Source organism: Channa argus, chromosome 3 (genome assembly GCF_033026475.1).
Source record: "Channa argus isolate prfri chromosome 3, Channa argus male v1.0, whole genome shotgun sequence".
Classification (NCBI taxonomy): Eukaryota; Metazoa; Chordata; class Actinopteri; order Anabantiformes; family Channidae; genus Channa; species Channa argus.
Window position 1 is genome coordinate 23,774,905 of NC_090199.1, and position 25,673 is coordinate 23,800,577.

A 25,673-nucleotide genomic window follows, 5' to 3' on the forward strand; every position below is an offset into this window, starting at 1 on the left:
AAAATTGTGTTTATCAATTGGCCCATTCCCACCTTTGGGATTCATACTGTAAAGCTGCTAGATTACAATCAATGAATTAACAAGGTTGTTCTGTTTCAGAAGTATATATACATATCAAAACTCTTCATCATGTTATTGTTAGTGTGGTCACATAGCTGTTATGGCTTCATCATTTCCCCAGGTGTCATGTTGTAACATGCATTAATTGTATCCCGCTAGGTCATGCATGACAGTGTACATCTGTGCAGTGACAGAGGTCAGGTCCTGGCCACCTATCCTGCTGAGAAACTAGCCTTCAGTGCATGTTGTCCGGATGACCGCCGATTCTTTGGACTGGTCACAATGCAGGCCACCGATGACCATAACGATCGTCACTTCAGTAATGGTCGAGATGAAGAGAGTGGCTTGAGGACTTCCTGTCACGTGTTCATTGTGGACCCAGACCTCTGTCACCACCAGGTATGAAGAAATAGTTTCCTTTAACTTATTTTGTTTAAGTTCATACCCTAATCGTGAAACATTTGTTTTATTACTTTGTATTAAATAACAATATATCTGATTAAGCATTAAGTGTCGACTTACAACACATCATACGTGCATGATGCATAAAATTCATAGTTTAATCTGGTACTGAATATAGTATTGAAAATTGATATTGAATCTAAATGTAACTGTCTTAAATGTTTCAAAGAAGAAAAACATTTTCAAGCAGCTTGTCTTAATGTTATTAACCATACAGACATTTAATTTGAGTAATTTTAATATATTTTGAATGTATTCCTGTTCATTTATGTTGTAAAGGAAAAAGTAACATATATGATCGCTTACTGTGGTAACTCATGTTTCTTCAGGTCCATTTAGGTATAGCCAGGAGGTTTGGCTTTGAGTGTACCCCTGACCCAGACACAGGTGGTTGTCTGGAATTTCCACCCAGTTCTCAGCCTCTCCTGCAGTTTGTCTCTGTCCTCTACCGGGACATGGGGGACAACATTGAAGGGGTCAGGGCCCGGGCCTTCCACGATCCTGACAATGATGCCCAACAGAACCACAGCACCAGCAGCAACAGTGACAGTGGGATTGGCAACTTTTTACCGGAAGAGAAGAGCAACAGAGTGCTTTTAGTGGACCTCGGAGGTCCTCCCAGTCACAACCACATCTCTGGGCCACGACATTGGGACAGCCCCCCCTCCTCCCAGCAGGCTTGGAGCCCCACTCTTGGAGCGGCAGCCTCTCACCCAACTCCTCCTCCTCCTCCTCCTCCAGCTCTGCGAAATGGCCACTATCGTCATGATCCAAACCTGGCTGAACTCCCACACCCTCTCCCTTTGCCTCATCCTGATATGCCTGGAAGGCATCAAAGAGGGGTCCACTCACACCACTACTCAACAGGGAAGAGAGGCGGTGCTGTAGGAGTAGGGGTGGAGCCGCAGCGGTGGCTGCCAGTCCATGTGCTGAGAGACTGGCGTCAGCAACACCACCACTGCCACCTCCAGGGCCTGAGCAGTGATCAGGAGTCCTACGCTGAATCCACTGACGGATGGTCATCAGCCAACTGCAGCACCCTGCCCCCGCCCATGAGTAAGATTCCAGCCGACCGTTACCGGGCCCCGCTGGCCCCCGGAGACCACCTGCCACCACCTGCAGGCAGCCAACCTCCTCCTCCCTCACATCCCCACTCCCACAACCACCGTCTGGCTATTCAGAAAGATGAGTGGGCTAAGAAGCTGTTTGGTGTTGGGGACAGGGAAAAAGCTGGAGCAGACAGAAGTGAAAGAGAAAAAAAACGAGGAAATGCCAAGGAGGGAGAGAAAAGGGTATGTTTTTGAAAGTTATTAAAGCATTTTAGGTAGTAGCATCCTTGATTTAATTCATGGCTTCATAACTGCTCATTTATTTTACTTATGGCCAGCATCTGCTATAATGCTGCATTCTGTGATCTATCATGCCGTGGTGGTTTGTGAGTCGTGGGGCTTTTGGAAGAGCTGTGTTAAAACTGACCATGAGATGAGAATCTCGGTCAGCAGGTAGCATCCCCTGTCACACACCCCTGCTGTGGAAAGTTACTCTGACTTGAGTGTGTCCAAGGCTACAGTTTATTGAGGCTGTAAATTCACCTGTGTTCATCTCACTGCACTACATTTTCGCTCACTCCTTCTAAGTCATTCAGTCCCTGTTTATATATTTATTTATTTCTCACATATCAAACTGTTCCAAATAGAAGAAGCATGAGCAAATGTTCCTCTAATGTATTGAATAATGTGAACACCCTATTTGGCTCTCTCCCCAGACATAATACAAGTGGAATAAGTTATTTATCCCCACTGCTCCAGTATCAGATCATGTATTATGCACTAGCTTGGCATCTGCCTTCACCTGAAAACCACCTGTTCTGACTGTAATAAGACGCAGAATGGGTTCAGTGAAATAATTGTATAATATAATATTATTTGTTTGGTGTAATATATTATATTAATATTATATCATATTACTAAAACATTAGTAATATGCAACATGATTATTTAAAATGTCAAACTAATCCAGTTAAGATAAAGCTAGGGTTATATACATTGGCTGCACTCTTTGGTGAGAATACATTGGCTTATTGTTTCTAGACAATAGATAGGAACATAAAGTGTCAAAGTTAAGTATATTCAGCATGACTAAACTCCATCTTCATGCCCTTCTTTTGAAATACTAACGAAGAATTTATGAGTATGTAGGAAACAGTTTCTGGTAGATGTAGTTTCACTCGGGGAAGCACCGGCTTGGGACCCCAGGGGACAATCAAAGGAAGTGTTTACAAGGCTAGGGGCAGGGTAAAGGCTGACAGTGACAGGAAGGTGGATGTTGAGCTCTCTGAACAATGAACTCAGGCTGGAGAGACTTTTGAGGCTGAGGGTGCCTTGGTGAGCCATGATTACTTGTAGTCAAGATAAAATGCTGGGTCTGCTGTGGTAAATGTAGCTTTACTGCAATTGGCAATCTTGCAGTGCAATTAACAATTTGTTGTCATTTAAATATTACAGACTTGTTACTTAGCATATTAAAGACAATGACCACAAACGAAAGATAGTTGCTTTTTAGGTTTTGCCACATGGTGGCACTGTTTCACTAATCTAGACCTGTAAGGCTTCTGCACTCTCATGCTTGTTCAAGAAAAATATATTTAATAAAAAAGAATTTAGTTTAAGCTAAAATGTATTCAATTTAAATCAATCAGACAAAAACATGATTTTGATCTAGACATAACAAACCCCAATTTTAAACACATTTAAAATGTCATAAAAACATAAAACATTGCTGAATTAAAAGTGTAACCCACTGATTATTATACATTTTCATGTATGTAAAACACACTGGCAAGAAAAAGTTTGGAAACCCCTAAACAACTTATTGTTTTTATTCAATAAATTGGTTGTCAATGGATCGAAACAGAAACTGAAACATTCTAATTACATTTAAGCACAGAATATTGGTCAAATTAAATTTGCTATTACTTTAAGCACTAACTTCCTGAACATCTGCGAACACTGTTCAGTAGAATGGTACATATTTGTTAGGTTATTGCTGCAAAGGGCAGTTTTTTTCTTAATGAACATAGTTTAATATGCAAAGTTTATTTGACCATTATTCTGTGCTGAAATCTACTTAATAATTATTCTTTATTTTTTGTGTTTTGTAAATCAGTAAGTCCACAAAACACAGTTTTGCATATATGCTGTGTTGTTGTAAACAGGAAGGATGCCTTTTTTGTGCACGTGTGTTTATGTGAGAGAGAGGGGGATAAAATCAACTGCTTTTAAGATTTTCACAAAAATGTAGTTTTCTGATGTTTCTCTACTGCCACCACACCCATAACAACCCTTGCACCAATGAGTCAGATCAAATCATTTTCTTTAGAAGAAAGGAGATTTTGATTCCAAAAACCTTGCTTCAAGCCATGTTGTTTTAAATTGTCCAGGTTAAACAGAGGTTATGTGACAATATTTATGTGCTTATATGTAACAGAGTGCTCACATCTGTGCTATGTGACACACACAGATGCAGGGTTGACTCAGTTTTCAGGCAATAGCACCAATCATCTAAGAAATGCAGAGAGGACAAGTTACTAATCATCTAATCAGATTCAACACGTGGCACGTTTTGGCCTTTTGAAGGTTGTCATTATTAGTTAATTACTCAGAAATTGACTGAGGTGCTTTTGACAAATTCACAAAATACAAGCTAACATTTGTAAAAGAACAGAAAGAAGCAAAATGCATCTTTTTGTCTGTTAGTGACTAGAAGACAGAAGCGCAACAGTTGTTGAATGTAGACTTTTGAGGGTAATGAAAGACTAACCTCCTTCTCCTTTTTGGTTTGCCATGGAACTCAGTGTGGTAAGGTCACTGTGAGATGGCTTTGGACAATAAATCATGATGACTCAACACTGTTGATTTTCTCATGTGCTCACATTAGGCAAGAGTTTATGGCATCTTGTAACAGCTGGCCAGTTATAAAATGGGTTTCTACTCAAGTAGTCCTTACTAATTGTTATACCTGGAAAGATTTTTGTCCTTATTATTAGTATTAGTTATCAGACATACACACTAATGACACCCCCTAAATGACAATGCAGTTGTACGCATGATACAGCACCAGAAGTGTTGTCATCATGTCCAACCCCTGTTTTTCACCTTTGTGTCTCTGTGCTGTTGGTGTGGCTGTGGGCTGGACTACAGTACTGTCTGGTACCACAGGCAAAATCGATTGACTGTACATGCTGCTGTCAAACATTAAATGAAGATTTATGTGGAAAAAAGAAACCCATCTTAAAGCGACATTCAAACAAGGCTGCACAAATGATGATGGCCTAATTGTTAGGCCATCATCATTTTTGCTCACGTAATTGTTATGTCATCTAAATTTCTTAAACAATTCTTCTTTTTTTTTTTGGAGCATTTTTGCCTTGTGCAATATGACAGTGTAGCAATATAATATGTAGACTCACAATCTTGTTATTTCACACAGCTTGGAGCCAACAACAATACACTGAATAGTGATTCTATAAGATAGATAAATAAGATAAGATGTGTTTCATTCAATTATTTACTGTTTGCATCTGACTTATGTATGTTTATTAGGTTTTCATGCCCGTGTCTGAGACTGGATTTATGAAGTGTAACGTATGCAGTTTTTTTTCTTCTTTTACATAGGCAAACATTTTATTAAAGGAGCTTTTCAGAGATGGTCAGTAGCATATAAACTTGAGGGAACTTTTAAAAAGTGAACAATAAATGTGTCACCGCTTGGAATGACTACAATGGTAAAACAATGTTTTACTTGTATTGACATAATCTACAATCCATTGGTTCTTAATTATTTTCATAAAATGGCAGTTGTTTATACAGACTTCGACACAACCTGTGTTTTATAATTGACCTACAGTTTTGAAATAAAGTGTTTTGATTGATTGAAAGCACCAGCTGTGGGGATTGGAACAGGCATCTCTTCACCTACTTCCTTCCCTGATTTTAAGCTGCTGTGACATACATCTATTTGTACTGAGCATGTGACCTGAAGACTAATATCCTTACTTGCCTCAGGGTGGCCGATTCCGTGGTCTGACCATGGGTTTCCCTCCTCTGCCTCAGCGCTCCTCAGCCAGACGCTCCTTTGGACGCTCCAAACGCCACAGCCTGGCCCGCTCGCTGGATGACCTGGAGGTATGTAGAAAAACTAGCACACACGTGTATAGTTTACAGTATTGTGTATAAAGTACATTTGCCTCACATTTAAACCACATGTGCACCATTCATCTTAGCTTATGCACATGCCACATCCTCACATGACATGACATCTCTTCTCACATGACTGTGCAAACACACACACAGATGTGGAAAGAACGGTCTTACAGGAAGAACCAACAGACAGTTACAGGCTTGATTAAGATTGCTGTACTGATAGCAGTCAGTTACCTGAACTGAGATCACTATTGGATACAATCAATACATTTATGATTAGAGTTCAGATTTTCTGCTTACTAGCTGCAATAGAACTACACGGTTGCAAAATTTATACAGTTATTCTGCTCTGCTTTTAGCTGCAAGAAATGACCCAGTATCCAGTCATTTGAGAGCCATGGGTTTTGGTTAACAATATGCCTATTTAGTTCTACTTTACATCATTTTATAATGAGGAAGTTGCAGTGCTTCCTTTAGTACTCAGGCATTAAGGGTACAATGGATTGTATTGGACATATCTCTCATATACTTGATGTACCGCAGCATGTTATCTGTAGGATGTAGTAAATTACTATATTGCCAACGTTGAGTACAAATTGTCAGAACGTTTTTTAAGCTGTGGACATGAGATTTGTTTAGGTCTTTCACCCGTCTCTCTCTCTCTCTCTCTCTCTCTGTCTCTGTATGACTCCTGCTCTAAGTCTGCTTTAAGAATTCTGGTAGTGCTCATATTTGGAATATTATATCTCCACTTCAGGATCTGTCTTTTTATAACAATGCTACTATCAAACTGCTTCCCACTCATGTTATGTGAGATTTAAAACAAGCACACCCATCATGCTACGCTAACAATTTGTAAACACTGAAAGAATCGCTGTCATGGAGGGGAGAGTTCAGAGGAAACAAATTACATCTTAATCTAAAGAACAACATGTCTAATGTAACATCATAATTTAAGTAGTTGGTTAAAAGCCCTTAAGTGAGTTTAAAGTAATTTTACGTAGCATTGGGTTAAGTGTGAATTACTATCATGCAAATGCAATGCAGAATAGTGCTGCACAAGGTTATATTTATTTTAATTATGGTGGGATTTAAATGTAATACTTTCCATTTATAATATTTATAAAGTAAACTTTGTAATTTAACTTTATAAGCTACGTTATAGCTACTTTAACTTTATAAGTAAGGTAAACTTTAAATGTAATTTGGGAGGTGCAGATGCAGAGTGAGCATAGGGTGTGTGTGTGTGTGTGTGTGTGTGCACGTGCTTGTCAAGTGCAGAGTCTGCTGTTTGTGAGCATGATTTCAACAGCAGTTATGGTACTAAGATAGAGATCAAAGAAAAGCTAAATATTTCCGCCATTTAGTGACTGCGGGAGCACCCTGGGAGCAGATAAGCAGATCCCACACTGTCACTTTATTATTTAGTTTTATTGATATATACTTTTGGCATATTTCCTTTACTGGACAGCACAGTAGACACCGACAGAACTATGGAGCAGAGGGACAGGGACTGGGAATGAAAATATCCCTGGCTGGACAGGGCTCCACTAATTTCAAGTTACAGATGAGAAAATTCTTCTGACAAAATTCAATTTTACAGTGTGATTTTTGTGCCTCAAGTTATTTTTCCATAAACTATGGTTATTTTTGTATCTATCATATTAGAAGTTGTTTACACTTCATGTTTTCGTATGTTAGTGTTTTACTGCACCTAATGAGAGCCTGTACATCATATTACTATACAATGGGTCTTCTATCCAGTTATATTTATTTTCTCTTAATCACGTGGATGAAAACTAATGCATCAGCACATTTCTCTGTAGACATTGCCCACCATTGTGTGTGTTTCCATTGCCAGGCCATCCCATGGCAGGATTTCTCTTTTTTTTTCTCTCTCCTTCAACCCTCTGCCCTCCTGTCCCCTCTATTCTACCTTTTTCTTCCGGTCGCTAGGCCTTTTTCTCTTTCACCACAGGCGGTAAAATCTACAAACAGAGAGGGCTTTGTCTTGAGAGAGGAGAGAGAAAAGAGAGATGTGTGTGTGCGTGCGTGCATGTGCATGCGTGCATGTGCATGCGTCTTTCTGGGGCTGTGTGGACAAATTTTAATTCAATACCATCGTTGTGTTGACATTTTGGCTGGTCCTCATAACTTCAAAGCACTGTTAGAGATTGAGACTTAGGTTTATACTTAGAATTAGATTCAGGTTAGGGTTGCCGTGAGGGGCAATGGAATGCATTATGTAACTGAGCATCCTCGCAACCATACACAGACGAATATTTATGTATGCATTGGTGTGGTGGGAGGTAATGGGGTTTGAAGTTTTTGTTAATTAACTTTGATGATCAACAAGCTTAGTGAGGCCACAGAAGCACATACAGTTACACACACACAAGACACAGACACACTGTATATATGATGAGCCATGTTCACAAATCGCTCATGTAAAAAGTCGTCATGGCACACAAGCATGATTGTGCTGTAACAGCGTTGTAACAGCACGCACACACACACACACACACACACACATACACAGATACAAACTGCTCAGCCAACTGTCATACAGTCATGGCCAAAAATATCGACACCCTTGCAATTCTGTCAGAAAATGCAACCCTTCTCTCAGAGAGAGGAAAAGTCAAATCTGATAAAAATTCACACAGAACTCAAAAATGGACTGGACAAAATTATTGGCACCTTGTCAAAATTGTAAGAAATAATTTCTTTTCAAACATGTGATGCTCCTGTCTTTTGTATTCAGACACACCTATGGCAAGTAACAGGTTATAGTAATGACACTTCCAGTTGCAACCAGTTAAAAAGGAGAAAAGTTGACTCAACCTTTGTCTTGTGTCACACTGAGTATGGAGAAAAGAAAGAAGTTGTAGAAAAACATGGACAATCTCAAGGCTACAAGTCCATCTCCAGAGATCTTAATGCTCCTATGTCCACTGTGCGCAATATCATCAAGAGGTTTACAGCCCATGGCAGTGTAGCTAATGTCCCTGGACTGGACGGAAGAACAAAATTAATGAAAAATTACAACAAAGGATTGTTTGAATGGTGGATAAAGAACCCAGATTAACTTCCAAACAAATTCAACCTGATCTGCAGACACAGGGTACAACCGTGTCAGCTCGTACTATCTGTCACCATCTGAATGAAAAGGGAGGCTATGGTAGGAGACCCAGGAGGACACCACTGGTGACACAAAGGCATAAAAAGCAAGACTGGAGTTTGCCAAAACTTGTGTGACAAAACCACAATCCTACTGGGAGAACGTACTGTGGACAGATGAGACAAAAGTAGGACATCATGGCGCCGGTTACAGAAAAAGAAAAGAGGCCTTCAAAGAAAAGAACAGTCCCTACAGTCAAACATCGTGGAGGTTCAAAGATGTTTTGGGGTTGCTTTGCTGCTTCTGGCCCTGGATGCCTTGACTGTGTGAACGGTATCATGAAATCTGATGATTAACAAAGAATTTTGGGGAGCAACGTAGTGGCCAGTGTCAGAAAGCTGCGTCTCAACCAGAGGTCATGGGTCTTCCAGCAGGACAATGACCTGAAACACACTTAGGAAATGTTCCAAACAAAGTGCTGGAGAGTTCTGAAATGGCCAGCAATGAGTCCAGATCTGAATCCCATAGAACACCTGTGGAGAGATCTCAAAACAGCAGATGGTAGAAGGCCTCCTTCAAATCTGAATGACCTGGAGCAGTTTGCAAAAGAGGAGTGGTCCAAAATTCCAGTAGAGGGGTGTAAGAAACTCATGGTAACTAATGGTTACAGGATGTGATTGATTTCAGTTATTTTTTCAAAGGGGGAGCTACCAAATAATAAATTAAGGATGCCAATAATTTTGTCCATTGCATTTTTTTGGGTTCTGTGTGGTACTGTATCAGATTTGACTTTTCCTCTGTGTGTGTGTGTGTGTGTTTTGTTCCAGTGCAAACAAAATATCAAAACATTTTTAAATGGAATTTTCAGAGAGAAGTGTTTCTGACAGAATGGCAAGGGTAGATGCTGATATTTGCAGCTACATGACTAGCTGTGCCATTTTAGCCATTCAGTAGTTTCAGACTTCGTGTGTGATTAGGCACGTGTGTGCAAGTCTGCGAGAACAGGCTTTTTGTGATGGCTCTAATTGTAGATACAAGCAAGTGGGTATACACTCTCTCTCTCACACACACACACACAAACACACACACACACACACACCTACACACACACACACACACACACACACACACACACACACACACAAGCATACAATGTCTTGTGACAGGAAGTGCGGTTTTTAGTTGTCTGTTCTTCTCCACAGTATTTTCTACGATTGTCCGTACATCCAAAGGGACACTAATAACTTTAAAACCTCCAGTGTTTACTAGCACAAAAAGCTAAGCTTGAAAAACATTAAAACTTTGGGTAAAACTTGTCTTAAAGCTATAGTATGTAACCTTTTAACTTTTAGTAGAAAAACCTATGTCAGTATTGGAAAAACATCTACAATCAAAGGTTTTTACAGTTAAAAATACACTTAAAAATTAATATAAAATATCTAGAATCAATCTTACTGGACAAAACCTAAATTCTGCTATTTCCCTGTTCCCTATGAGTGAATAATTGAGCATGCAGCTGTAAGGTGAGAAAGTGGACTATGAGATGATGAAGGTTGTTGTTATTATTATTAATATTGATTATTATTTTTATTTGTATTATTCTCAGGAAGTGTGAAATCAAAATAGCAAGGTAATTATGGGTGTAACTGGTCCCGCTTGCTTAACCTATTCACTAAGCAAGACTGACAAATGAAAACAGGTACAAATAATCACCCTGAGGTTGAATGCACCAATAGAAATACCAAACAAAATAAATAATAGCCTGATTGCAAGGTTGATTCCTGCTGTTTACTTTGAGCTGCAGCACTGATGATAGGTGAAACTTCCCTCAGAGCTCAGAACCAATATGAGATCTCTGCAACAAGAAACGGATCTTTTACTAGGGCTGTGTTCTCTCTATGCCCTGAAATAGCTTGTTAAATGTGACAAGTAATCAGACAGGCTGGTGGCTGTTGGCAGGTTTTCTTAGTGAAAACGTTTTGGCACCTAATTGTTTTCTCTCTCTCAGTCCATGTTGTCATCACTCCCTATACAACATATTGTATAGGGAGTAATGTACTGTGACATTTATAAGTGTTAAAAGATTTATAAATATTATAATGGATGTGGAATATTTACTACAAGCAGGTTCAAATAAAAATCTGTTTTTTGCTGCTAAAAAAGGATCGATGTCCAAATAAGATCTATGAGTGGCAGACTCTGTAGCAGTTTCTCTTTGATTGCAGATGTCAATGCTGAGCTAGATTTGACAATGTGAATGTCCTTTTTTGTACATCAGTGCATACCTTGGTTGGCCAATGTCCCGCCGTCGTTGAGTGCGTGTCCGTGGAGTTTTTATGGTATGTCCCACAGCATCACCAGTAGCCAGATCCCCATTTGTGGCTTCTTGGTATTGTGTGGCTTGTGTGTGTAGTTTGAAAACACTACAATCCTGTGGGTTGAGCGTTAATGCAGTACCTTCCTGTCTGTGTCATGATTATTTGGTTACTATCTCTGTGAGGTGGTGCTTCACTGGTTATCCTCACCCCTGGGCCAAATGGAGGATGGGCAGGAGGTTGTGAGTGTGAGGGGGTTACGGTGAGTAACTTCACTGTGTCAAGGCATGTTGAGGAATGCAGGTATTTCCTAACTCTGTTGTACACAACTGAATCACCACTAGAGATATCAATACTTGTTGTCAATGACTTTTGTCTTACTCCTCTATTTGTGTACATTTCCTTTTTATTCTTCCCATTCTCTCATTTGCTTCATCTTATGTAAATCCTACAAGATAAATGTTTGCTAAGGATTCAGGGTTTCCATTTCTCTCTGTTTTGACCCCCCCACCCCCCTCTCCTTGAATGTCAGTTTACTCTCCACACTCTAGACATGTGTGGGGCATACTAAGCAGATGACAGAAGAGCGATGAGAGTAACACATTCAACTCTGCAGAATGTGTGTGTGTGTGTGTGTGTGTGTGTGTCTGTGTGTGTTAATGGCAAGGGGGTCTCCCACTGCAGCCATGCCTCTGCATTCATTTTGATTTTGTGTATATCTCACAGCCCACAGCAGTGTGGGTGGAATAGAAATTATATGAGGGTGGGTGGAAAAGCAGTGAAAGAGGTAGGGGAAAACAGAGAGGCAGGACGAGGGAAATGTTAGAGAGGGAGGAGGAGAAGGAGGCATGAGAGGGGGAGCGAGAGGGAAATCTAGCGACGGCGACATTCTGTAGTGGTTTAGACATTTGAATGCCATCAAGCTCTGCTGCTTGTCTCTCTGCATGCACACACACACAAACATACACTCACTCACATATCCACAGCTGATCACATTGTGTACTGAGGGAAGCTCTGACATGCAGTGCTGAGGATTACTTATCTCTTCATACATGGAGCAGCAAACTTTAAGGTTGGATTCTGAAATGGCCACTCATCCAGTGAGTAAATGAGGTGTGTGTGTGCTTTTGTGTGTGTGCGCAGCCCATCTAGCTTATTTGATTCCACTGATGACTCCCGTTCTTATGTCACATATTGTGTGCATGGTGTGTTACAGAATCACGACACCGCATTGCACGATGTTGATTTAGCAGATAATAGTAATTCTAAAGAATTCAAATGATTTTCTTGTTGAAATAAATTAAACTCTTGCTGCTAATTGTAAAGCTTTATGTGTATTAACATTGTTACTGAAACAGTTGTTTAATATAACTGCTTTCTTTTTCTATTGCTGCTGTGGTGTTGTCAATTCATGAAAATCCTTCATTAAATATTTGTTTAATTTTAGTAAAAGATAAATTAAATGGACTAGAACTTTAGTTAGAAGGACTAGCTCTGGAATGACAAATCATGTGACCTGTGAAAACCAATCATTAGGCTCCTTTTGGCTCAGTTGCAGTAAAGGGAAACCTGTTGATTCTGTTTTTTGGCCCATTACATCAGTTCAACCGTAGAAACTGTATATAATAACTCTTGTTCCATAGATCTAAAATAATTGTATTTGAAGATAATCACTGATGCCCTAATTTGATCTGCTAATGAATGAAGAACTGTTATACTAAATGTATAGATGTGTCTGTGAGTTTAGTCTGCAATGATGATGTGTTGCCCACAGAATTGTAGTTGTGTATTCTGATAGGTCAGTAGAACTGTTTGTGTGGACTGTGCATGCAGTTTTTAGTAAGCTGTTTTTGGAAATCAGCACAGGACATTTTACTAAAAACAGCAGTGAGAAGAGCATAGCCTTAAAGCCCTCTGATGCTGCACAAAAACACACAAACATAAAGGATAAAAAACTTATTCATATCCCAAAAAAAGTGAATAAACACACAATCAGATGCTCAAAGATAAGAACCTGGGACAGATTTAAGGTCTGTGTGTGAGTGTGTGTGTGTGTTCCTCATGACATCCCCTGGGAGCAGAGTTTTTTGGGGCAAAAAAAATCAGATGACAAGACAGGATCACACAGTTTCTGTACGTGGAACACCTCAGGAGGCCAGGAATCACATCAGATGTAGCTTCAGTTTCACATAAACAGCGGTGCTTGTTTTTGTCTCTTATCGAGTATAAGTCGTGTGCAGTTTACCACATTAGCACTATCAAACAGGACTGCATATTAAATGAACTGATTTACACAAAGTGCAGACAAGATTACAGAAAACACGTTACCAGTTTTAACTTGTAATTTGTAGAATGTGTTCAGTAAATATGTTTTCATGTGTCTCAGTCCGTTGGTGAAGTTCTACTTGTGACCACATTTCTTTGTATTTTTTAAAGCCTCCCATATTTCCTCTTTCATAATTCTGTGGTGTTTGTGATGATGAACCAGCAACTACTCTAAATTACATCTTTTAAGGGCAGAAACACATGATTCATTTTAAGCTGAATACCAAGTAGAAACCATCTCCAACAGGGCTCTGATCACCAGTCACCGGTTTCAAGAGAAAGTTTTCTAGGAAACATGAAAAACTTACAAAGACAATACAAATTAAATTTAATGGAGAATCAACTAAAACCACTGCACATATGTGGTATAAAGTGTCTTTTTTTTTTTTAACCCAACACTATGTTATTTTCTGTGTATAAGCTCTTGGTGCTCACAGTCATTATGCAATGGATCTTTGCAAAACCTGAGAAGTAAAGCCACGGATTCACTGTCCCTGTTCAGTGGCACCATTATTGACATTCGTTAAGGGCTCTCTACCAGATATGAGGAAGGCCAAATTTTTTTCCATACTCTGCCCTGTTTATTGCCTCACCTCACCAACAACAGGAGAGGGCAATGTTGAGTTTCTGTTTGATTTGTGGGCTGTTGCTGCACCCTGTCTCTTCAATCTAGATTTAGGATTCTACGGTATAGTAATATGCAATTAACTGATCGCTTGATGGGAATTTACCATGCAGTTTAGGCCCTATATCAAAATATCAAATGCTTTAATCTCTTGTGTATTAGTTAATTGTCAGTAATGTTGCGAATCACTGATCAGGACGGCTTTATGGCTAAAATCTAAAATCAATGCATTGAAGTACATGTGTTTTTCAGGTATTTCATTCACTGAACTGGCCTAGAACAGTTAGACCTGTCCTATTATCAATTAACCATATGAAGAGTTAAGAATATTCCCCTTAAGGGCTGAAAACATTTCACACTTATGGCTGTTTGTATGGAACCCCTCCATTTTAAAAATATTTTTTGCTTATATCAAACTTCACTGTGTTGTCCTGTGTTTTTTTGGTCCAGAAGATGTAGATGCAGAGTTTGACACTACCAGGAAAGTTTCTCTGAGCTCACCCTTAAACATAAAGATGGTATGTACAAGCACAGTTTATGACACTAAATCAAATACATGTATGTGGGAAGCTAATCCCAAACTAATAAGCAATAAAAAGCAGTGTGATATGCAGGCTTACAGTTCGCCTAACATTCAGACATTTCAAGAAGGAAAAGCCTAGAACAAACCTTTAACATGTGGATTGCATGTGTGTAAGGGCACACACGTGTGTCTTTCTGCTTGCATTGCCCTGTTTTCTTAGTGTCATATGATATCTGCAGAAAAGAATATTTGTCTTTTTATGTTGAACTGCCCTAGAAAAGACCATGATGTAACAAAACACAGCTGAATGGCTTAGACCACAGGAATTAGTCTAAAGAGAGGAGTAAGACATTTCTCATGTCTAACTCCTGTTTTTTTTTTTTTTTTTTCATCAGGATGTGGATTTAGCCAACCTAAACTAACCCGTGCTTGAATCACAGGGTACTCATAAACAACTCAATTCAGTCAGAGATTTGTTAAAAGCCAAGGTGCTGTTCTAAAACAGAGTAGCCAAAGTTTAAACAATGTGACTTTATTGGCTTTGGAGGGATACTGATAAATTCAGCTGAACAAGGGGATCTTGAATGTTTTAAAAATTAGGGTCCCACTGGGCAGTCTTTTTAGTGCCAGAGCCTCTGCTAATTAGTACTTTGGCACTGCTTTGTGTGTGTGTGTGCGTGTGTGAGTGTGTATGTGTAGTGCTAGTGGTGGAAGGGGGATAGTGGGGTTGTGGCTGAGTGCTGCAGCTATCCCTGATCTTGCTTTGATACAGAGACATGGAAGGTAACATTACCTTTAACAACAATATTGCATGGTGTTTTAAGCTCTAAGGCCTCAAATGGTACCTGTTGTAGTGAAAGGAAGGTGCTCAGATTGGCCCTTTTCTATTAAAAACCACAAAGGTGTTTGCAGTAGTCACACGCCCTCACATTGCTCTTATTTTTTATGGCTTTTCTCATATTTTATAGCATTAAGTTCAGCTCTTTGATTTATTTATTTTTTATTATTTGAAAGAATGTTTATCCCGTGTTGGGAGTTCTGAAATAAATGCAATAACAAAAGAGAGATTTTATGGTGTTTGACGAATATTTCTTTGCATTTGTAGAGTTGAGGTTTTTAAGAAGGATGAACAGGCCATATTTACACAAAAAGCTGCACATTCAAATACACACACAAATCTTAATTTTTTGTTTTTCATTTATATTTTGTCCTTTCAGCTTATCCCATAAGTTCAGGGTTGCCACTATGGATCTTTAGTGCCCATGTTGATTTGGCATGGTTGTTTTTTTTTTGTTTGTTTACTTACGCCGGATGCTCTTCCTGACGCAACCCTCCCTATTTTCTACCAGGCTTGGGAACGGCACTGCTCAGATGGGGATGGGCTGTTGGGATTGGCAGTTGGGTTGACTCCACCAACTGAGCCACCGCTGCTCCGGTCATACATACATTGACATACATAAATCAATGCTCTGAAAATGTTGAGGCTAGAAAATTTTGTAATCAAACACAAGCATACCCTTTAAATTCAGCTACTACCACTGGACTAGACACAAAAACTCTCTTTGAACAAAACAGGAAATTTAGAGAGAGGTGCAGGTTCAAGGTTGTACATACGCATTCAATCACTGGCTGTGAGTGAGTGAATTAAAGAATGACAGAGAGAGAAGGCGGGAGAGAGAGCATGTATCTATGCTGAAGTGGAATGCTCTGTCCTGTGACATACCCTTGTTTTTTCTTCAGTTGACCTTTTTAAATACCTAGAGAATTTTCATTACAATTTTAAAACAAACACTGAAGATTAACACTTTTCTTCTCCTCTCTCTTTGACTGTAATAAATGGACTAAGAAAGTTTCTTAAAGAACTAGAAAACAGTTGAATTTGATCATACCTAAACCTGCCTGCCTATAATTTGAGTAGGGAGGAGGAAGATGAGGGTGGAGAGGTAAATGCTGAGTTGCAGCATGATTGGCAGACTGACCTTTGGTACCTCCCCTTCTTGCTGCTTGGTGGGGGCGTGTCACTATGGAAACTGAGCTGTGCGTATGCGTCTTCAAGAGAATGGAACTTCCTAGGCAGTCTGTCAGCTCAGTGTGTGGAGGAGTCTGTGTGTATTTGTGAGGGAAAAGATGTAGATGTAGGAAATGAGGCATGTTATGTTACAGTCAGTTACTTTGAACTAGCAGATTTAGTTAAATCGTGTGTGTGTGCGTGCGTGAGAGGGAGAGAGAGAGAGAGAGAGACAGAGAGAGAGAGAGAGAGAAAGACCCACACAGACATGGCTCCATGTAATTCAGCTGTCTGTGTGAATTTTCTGTCCTAGATGGCTCATAAGGAAGCTCTGTCAATCAGTGGCCACGTGTGAGTGTGAATGTTTGTGTCATCCAGATATGTAGATAGAGCAGTGGGTTTTCTCCTCTGAGAGGGGAGCAGGATGAGCCTGAGGAAGAGGCTCTCTTTTAAGCGCGTCTGGAACACCAATGCAGTAAGTAGTAGAAGCTTCTTTTACACACACATGCACTTGCAGTGGTTTAGAAATGGTCTGCATGAATAAACTGCACAAATTGCTGTAAGAAACAGTTATTTGACCATCTACTCATTTATTTACATACGTCTATAAGCAAACTTAACCAGTGTTTAATTAAGATATTGCTTTAACTTTAACTTGACAAAAGTTGTCCTAATAATAAATCTGGCTGTCCTGCCAAAGAGCCGAGTGGAAAAACTTAGCAGTCACCTGAAATTCAGCATAATTCTTTATGTCCCAGCTATGGTTTTAACAGCAGTCAGAGAGGGATGGGAAAGGGAAGAGAGAGACAGACAAATGGAGAGGGAGGCTGTCCTTTGGTACAAAACTACAGTACAAGTGAGAAAGATGGGCACAAATGGTGAAATTAGGGGGCTATTACGTAGACCAAAGTACGGTGGGAGCTAGAGGAACCCATTACCCTCGGCCCATAAGAGGGGGAAACAAAGGGATGAGGTTGAGGCATGTTTAGAAACAGACAGGGCAGAAGTGAGAAGTTAGGTGTGTATGGATTTTAAGAGAACAAGGACACGTTGTAGACTTAAGTGTGTGTATAGAAGTACAGGTGGACAGAAAGAATAAAAGACAGACATGAGTTTGAGATGACTCCAGGCTGTTTCTCTTCCTCTCAAAGCCAGATGTGTTTTGGGCCAAAGCGGTAGATCGAGAGAAAGCATGAGGAAGAGAAAGCATGAGAAAGACAAGCCAGACATATGGAATCAAAGACACAATATTTTCTTGTCTCTTTGACTCATATGGTTTGTACATTTCATTCAAAGGCTTATTGTAAGAGGACACCTAGAAGGAAATGGAAAGGTGAACTGTGTCAGCCACAGATTGCTTGTGAAACTGACATTTCTTGTGAAACTGACTTAATTTTGCATGTCAACTGGCAGCTGTGTGTTGGTGTTTAGGTAGGTGATATTCGATTGTATTGTATTGTGTTTACACCTTGTTCTCTCTTCTGTCTGTGTGACAGTGTTGTGTTTAGGGCAGCAAGCCAAGTAAAACAGACATTTATCAGCAGCTTAGACTCTGAGTCACATCTCCTGTGTGGCTGTATTGTAAGGAAACAAACATTATCTGCATTCTTTCCTATCGCAGAAAGTGGATATTGATTCCTGGTTGCACCACATGGATTTAGAGCTTAATCCCAGTATTTGAAAGAAGGTAAGAAGAGAATTTGTTTTGGAATAAAAATGAAGTTTTGACATGTCTGTGGGAATGTGGACATGGTGAACACATTTGGTCCTTTGACAACGAGATTACTGATTGCAGTGCTTTTAATTGTTTATTGATTTAATATAAAAGACCTTTTAAAGTCATCCTCTTTCTGAAAGGGATTAGAGTGGCAACATCCTGTCAGTGATGTATGGGAAGCATCTTCAACTACATGCTCACAGCTGCAGATCCTCATTTGACTATTGGATAATGAGAAGGTATCAGTAATCAGCTAGTTAGCCTCATCTTTTTCTCTCCGAGTTAAGCTATGTTAAAGCTAAGTGGATTTATGGTGGCCAGTCCTGGCAGGGTGATTCTGGTCTTCTCAATGGGAGCCACTATTCACCTCATATTCAAAAGTAAACACACAGGCGCACACACACTGACCTGTTGGCGCTTTCACACTTTCCTCCACAGTTAGAAGTGTGTGTGTTTCTGTAGTCGGGAAATCTGTGTTGTGAATTCTAAATCAGGTTTTAAGGACAGCATGTGTGTGTCAGTTATAGGTGTGGTCTCCTGTCATAATGTCAGTGTTCACAGGCGCATAGGCTGAAGATACGTTCAGAGTTTGAGCATGCATTCTGTCATCTTTTATTCGCAAACACTATATAAGTTGACTCTCTTTCCTTACCAAAGGTGGCAGTTGCAGTTTCAATGTTGGAGCCAAGAATAGGTTCCTGTAGTACAAACAGTGTTGTCTTTGTGTATTTGACTGCCTACTTTATGTAATCCCCAACAGTCTTTCACACAGATGCATATTTTTTTTTTATTAACCCACTGTCTGCTTTGTGTCTCATCAAATAAAGTAGTGTGTGTATGTATGTATGTATGCATATATAGATTTATTTTATATTTTAAATTATTTATTTGTTTTGTCTTTTAGATTCATTGTCTCTCCATACAAACACACACACTTGTACAGGGATAGAACATTTTTAAGAAATAATATTATGAGAAACGTGACTCTAAATTATTCCCTGTATTTAGTCATAGTTTGAACCTTTACATGTATATGCAAAATGCTAATAAAGCACTTGGGACCTGTGGTAACACAGTAACCCAGCGCGCGCAAAGACAGACAGACAGACACACACACACACACAAACCCAGTATAAACTGGTCTGGCATGTGGCTAGAAGGTGGGATGTTTTGTTTAAGGAAAGATAACATCCCACATCCTCTCTCAAATGAACAAGTTGTGACCTGTGGACAACAAAAATCTGGCTTTGAAACACAGATAATGTTTTAAAATATGACAGTCATTTTATCATCACTGATCTACAAAGTCACAATGCAATACCACAACATGTCAATTGTGTCAGTGTGAAGAAGGGTTTTGGGCTGTTTGTCAGTCAGCACAAGCAGCTAGAGGATGCCACCTTTGGCTTTAGGAACTGCTTCATACTTTAGACTACAGGAGACAAATTTAACTTTTAAAATAATTTTACAGCTCTGCACATTTCATGATTTCATGATAGAAAACTTATGCTGTGGGAAACAGTGTTTTGTTTAAAGCACATTGAAGCCGTGCAAAAAAATAAAAAAGGTTCCATCACTCGCCTATAATGGCAGTTGAGTGATAACTGTTATCAATTCACTCATTCACTCACTTTTAATTGCCCCGCAAATTCAGAACAGAGCAGCATGAGACACACATAATGCAGACATTGTCTTCCTGACATATTCAGGAGAAGGTCAGAATACCAGTGTATCTCCGAAAGGGGCTCTGGTCACATATTTTTAAGGTATTCTTATAAAAAATGCTTTTAGTCATGTTGTTATTTAAATCACACATACCACAAAAATCAGCCAATGTACAGAAGAGTAATAGCTTTTTAAATTTTAAACATTGGTATTGGTACAGTGTCACCCTAACAAGTATTGGTTGCACTCTCCACTGCATCTATTGTCTGATCATGTCCACACTAAAAATATGTCAATTTAATGTAAATACAGTACATTATTGTTTTATTTGGTACTCTATCATTATGAACTGCTATAGTTTGAGTTTACCATAGAATTCTGGTTGAGAACATCTTAAATTGAATTTAAAAAAACAGTGGAAAAAAAGTGGGGAATTCAGCAGGCATGTGCACTAGCATGTAGTAAAAGTAATTCCAGCAGTGGTTGTCATGCGACCTCATATAAAACTCTATCTCAGACAGCTTAAATGAGTGTGGTGACATGTTAATTGATAAGAAGAAACTAATAGTTATTTTTTAATTCTCTGCTATCAAGATTGTTACATTTTCCAGCTTCATGTTTCTCTGTGGACTGAAGCTTGGGGAGAGGAATGGAGGGAAAGTCTGGAAAACCCCAGTTATTCCCTGTGGGTTGTTAGGAATGACCAGGATCAGCCAGGAGAGGTGGGGGAAACACCACTGGAATTATTGCAGAAATGATTAGGGAGGAATTGAAGACGAAAACCACTTGAGGGATGTGTGGAGGGAGAGAAATGGAACAAAGAGGATGACGACTAGAAGTAAAGAATGAAAAAAAGTAGTAGGTTTGAAAATTGGGTGAAGAGAAGTAAAGGAAAGAAAAGAGGGAAAATTGTACATGGGGGCTTGACCAGGAGCCAAACCTCTTCCTCACAGAGTATGTCTGGAAGTGATCACTTTAGAGCTGAAGGGGGACACGGAGTGAACATGCACAAATTCAAAAGAGTGCACCCCATATACAAAAAAAAAATCTCTAACACATGTCAACCATATGCATATATACTCTAGCTATACTCATATAAAATACACAGCATGTTACACATACATATCACAGACACAATGCACGCTGTTGAAATGTGTAAGATGTGCAATTTGTGGGACTCCAATCAGCACAGGAATCAGCTACCCAGTTTCCACTGGTGAGGTTTCTGCCTCTGTTATTTTCTCTCATCTTTTGCTGTGGTTTAACCAAAATCAGCTGCAATAAAGTTGCATCAAATCTCTTTTCACACAGCAGAGCCAAACTCTTCTCTTCCGGGGACAGTCTGAAATAGCTAATCCCAGTGATTATGCTGGCTGTGCCATCTGGCCAGGACAGGCTGGATGAAGTGAGGTAATGGCCAAGATGCACATGAATCAAACCAGCACATATGCTGCTTAAGGGGTCATCTCTTAGATTCACATAGTATTGAATGTTAGTCAGGAAATCACAGGACTTGTAGGCGTCTTTCCCTTTTGACTACTGTTAAAATATGGAACCAGACCAGATCACATTTCATTTCTTTACAGTGCAAATTTTGCAGACTACAGTTCAGCTGTGGGAAGTGGCTACTGCTAAAAGCCTCAATTTATATTGCAGTGCTGGTTCCAGTTTTAGTAAATGCTTTGTTTTGAACACTAATACATACTCGCGCAAGGAATGATCTTTTCTTTCATCTGAACATTGTTGTCACATCAGTTCTTTTCCTGTCTCAGTTCTTTATGCATTTGCTTTCTTACAACTCATTAACCAACATTACACATACATGCATAGAAACTACCGACCCTTTCTGCACACATTTGCTGTAGATGACACGTTAAAAATTACCATTTTTGAAAAACTTTGCAAAGTGATTAAAAATAATCCATCCATCAATTATCTTAAACTGCTTATTGATTTCAGGGTTGTGGGGGGCTGGAGCCTAACCCAGCTGTCATCAGGGGAGAGGCTGGGTACACCATGGACAGCACTCTTTGGTCCCCCCCAAATTATGGGCCCATTTTGTGTGCTTTCATTTTTCCTGAGATGTGACAAGGACTTGATTGTCCAACTGTGGTAAATTGAATTAACTGGACAAAGGGAGGTACATACCTGTATGTACTCTGTATAAAGTCCTAATATTCACAAATTTCTGCCAGGACAAAAACCAAGCCATGAACTAATAAAACTTACTGAAGCCCTGAAGTGATGCCGTTCTGGAAAGGTGCAGATCAGGGCAAGGATAAAAAACCTAAAGGCTTGTAGTGGTCCCTTGACCACAGTGGTCTCAATAGTCATGTGTGAAACAGTCATTATGTGAAACAATGTGAAATAGAGGAACCTTCGGTAAACTCCAGTCGGAGTTGTCAGACAGAGACTGTGAGTAACCAGGATCTAAATGCATATTTGAAGGACCAATAACATTTTTTTATACATTTGCGAACATTTTTGAAAACATTGGTGGGTGTAGATTGATGGGCACATAAATCAGATTATCCATTTAAAATGAAATCTACAACCCAAATTACAAAGTCCAAAAACTAAAGGGGATCTAAATACCTTCTGAAGCCACTCTACATGGTTAAATACTCAACTCTTTTACATTTAATGTAACCTGGTGGTCCTAAATAAATTGTTTTTTTTAGTAAGCATTCATTTTAACAGTAAAGACAGTATTAAGCCATTCTGCTGCTCAGTGAATACAACATAAAATATATAAAATTCTGTTTCAAAGACAGAAAGCTCTCAATAGTCTTATTTGGCTGGTTGGGGTCTTTTGCACTGCAGTGCCAGTCAAGAGTTGTGTTCAATCTCTTTAGGGTAAATTGAAATGTCAAAGTAAGTAAGAAAGAGTTTAAATTAACAGAAATAAAGTTACAATTTCCAACTGATAACATCAAATCCTCTCAGGAACAGCAATGTGTCAGTGTTGACTAAAGATGAGATCAATAACGCATATGTTCCACAGAAAGTTCTTTCAGAGCCAGAATATCTACTTTGTGTACCCTTGTGGCTACTCCCCAGCCTGCCTTCTGTCATAGAAAAAACACAAAGCCAGTCATTAGCCAGATTAGTGGTCAGATTAATGGCATCAAAGCCTCCAATTGTTTTTGAGCTCATGTTAGTTTGGTGTTCAAATTAACTTTTTTTTGCTTCCTTCTTTCTCCCACACTTCTTTCTTTCTTTTGCTCTGAGTCACAGAGCTTTTCAACAACAGAGTTATCTTACTGATGTCTGAGTTGAGTGATCTCATCCTAGCTCAGCATGTCTGGGATAAAAATCACTGTATTGTGTGTATTTAAAGGGGTAGAAGAAGACGAGGCAGGAAATTCTTAAGATGGCAAAGCTGTTTTTGAAATTGAATTAAATAAAACTTTTATAGATGGTTAAATTGATAAACTGTCTGTAATTAGTGATTGTTAGATGGTTAAATTGATAAACTGTCTGTAATTAGTGATTGTTAGAGATGCAAGCAAACATCACGCATAACTGTGAAATCGGGGGCAGGTAGGCCTAAAGTTACCCCTGTCACTCCTGTCACACGCACACTCACGCACACACACTCACTCACACACGCTCACGCCCACACACACTCGCACACACGCTCACGCCAACACACACACACTCACTCACACACACACGCTCACGCCCACACACAGACACGCTCACGCCCACACACACTCACGCCCACACACACACACACAAATCCAAAGCAAAACCCCACCCCTCTGAGGAGGTTTTCTTGCAGAGCAAGCACAGTCGGTTCACAGATGATTCCTCCCACACACAAGAGGCATGTGGGTGCTAAGCTGGCTGTGTCATGATGTGAATGTCTGTGTGGCAAATGGGCCTGGCCCAGTGAGAAACACAGTCAGTCTGTGTGTCCATGTGGCCTAAGGTGCATGCCTGGGCAGCTTTCTCCTAGCCCTTGTGTACTTTTCAAGCGTGTGTGAATGTGTGTATGAATCTGGGTGGTGAGGGAAAATCTTAACCCATGTCTCTCTGTGCTTTTTTACAGACTGCTGCAGTCTCGGATGGAGGTGAGTAGATATGTCTTTTTAAACAAGACATTCACTTTTTCTTTAGCATATTTTGTATTATAACTGTTGACAAACACTTTATTACTATATTTAAATTCCCTAGTTTCTATATGGCTTGTTGTATAGCCCACTGTTGCTGTATGATCATGACCGTGGTCTTGGTGGACACCTCTTTAATATGTGGCTGCTTTTACATAATCGGCAAACAGTCTGGTTTAACCTGCTCAGCTTCTGCCCCACCTCTTCCTGCTCTGCTGCTGCTCTCAAAGACTGCTGCTCTCAAAGTCATTACCAATTTTGGACATGTAGTGACAAGTCATGTATAGGAAACATCATGAGAGAGATCAAATTATTTATTTTGCAGTAAATGCTTTGCTGTGTTTGCTTTTGGTAAATTGTTTGTGATACATAGATTTGAGATCAGTAGGTCGACATCTGAAGGACAGGACTGTTGAACCATGTCTAAAAGTAACAGTGTTAAAGCTGCACAACTGGTATGCAGTAACAGTGCAAACGTTCAGACAGGGTCTCCTTCGAGGTTCTTGTGGTGTTGCATGTGAAAATTGATAAAAATAAGCTTTACTATGCCATGTGGTAAAGAATTTAAACTAATGAAGACTTCGAATCATGCTTTAACACATCAAAGATAAAAGACAGGTTACAATGGATGACAGATAAAAGTAGATAAAGGAGGTGTGAAACAAGACAAAGGGGTGTGAAATCCATGGCAGACGTGTGTGGAAGAGGGAGCATGTCATCAGTGAGTGGAATGGAAAACTGGCTCTGCTTGGAGATGTACTGTATGTGCATGTGACACAGGGAGCGTGATGGCACAGTTTATTCTCGGTACAGTCAGGGCATGAAGGAAGTTTTAATGAATAATGTTATCTTTAGTATGTAACAGACTCCTAAAGCAAACAGTTTTAGGAAAAAGTTGTTGTGTGAGACACAAGAGAAATCCACTATCATGTAACAAGTTACAGGTTTTGTCTCAAAAATTTTAAATTAAAAGATTTAGCGATAGTAGCAGTATTGTCTGTCATTTTGTATTTCAAACTGATTTGGTCCATTTTTGTTTTGTCATAAAAGCCAGGATAGGACTAAGACTTGCTTTTTACCTCTGTGTGTGTGTTTGAGTGATTAGCTGTATGCGGACTGCAGGCCTCATTAGTCTCAACAGAGGCCTTCATTTAAAAAGCTCCTCATCAATACTGCAGTTTGTGTATGTGTGTGCGCACATGTGCGCTCCTATGTTTCTAGTCCCCTCCTCCCTCTGTTCTGAATTATTCATCATCTCAAGGCCTGAGAGTGCCCATATCATTTACCTGAAAGTGTGTGTGTGTGTGTGTGTGTGTGTGTGTGTGTGTGTGTGTGTGTGTGTGTGTGTGAATGTACATGTAGGTGTGTGTACATGTTGTGACCTGACTCTGTGTGGTCTCTAGGGTTGTCAGCCAGGTTGCTCACCACAGCCTCTCTCTCTTTCTCTCCTTTAATCTGCATCTTCATTTTTGCTCTTCTTTCCTCCTCTTCTCTGTCTCTCTCCCTTTCTTTCTGTGATGATGTCAACTGTGTGTG

The 25,673-nt window shown here is 39.7% G+C and overlaps 1 protein-coding gene across 7 annotated transcripts in view; it reads left to right on the forward strand.

The window, feature by feature from the left end:
* The window catches only part of rgs12b (regulator of G protein signaling 12b), a 40,015-nt gene that overhangs the window by 2,745 nt on the left and 11,597 nt on the right, over nt 1-25,673 (forward strand). For all 7 annotated transcript variants that reach the window (XM_067498143.1, XM_067498148.1, XM_067498147.1 and 4 more), the window contains exons 3-6: nt 220-459; nt 852-1,814; nt 5,586-5,705; nt 24,077-24,098. In XM_067498143.1, the coding sequence (XP_067354244.1) occupies nt 220-459; nt 852-1,814; nt 5,586-5,705; nt 24,077-24,098 (1,345 nt within the window). The remainder of the gene's footprint in view (nt 1-219; nt 460-851; nt 1,815-5,585; nt 5,706-24,076; nt 24,099-25,673) is intronic.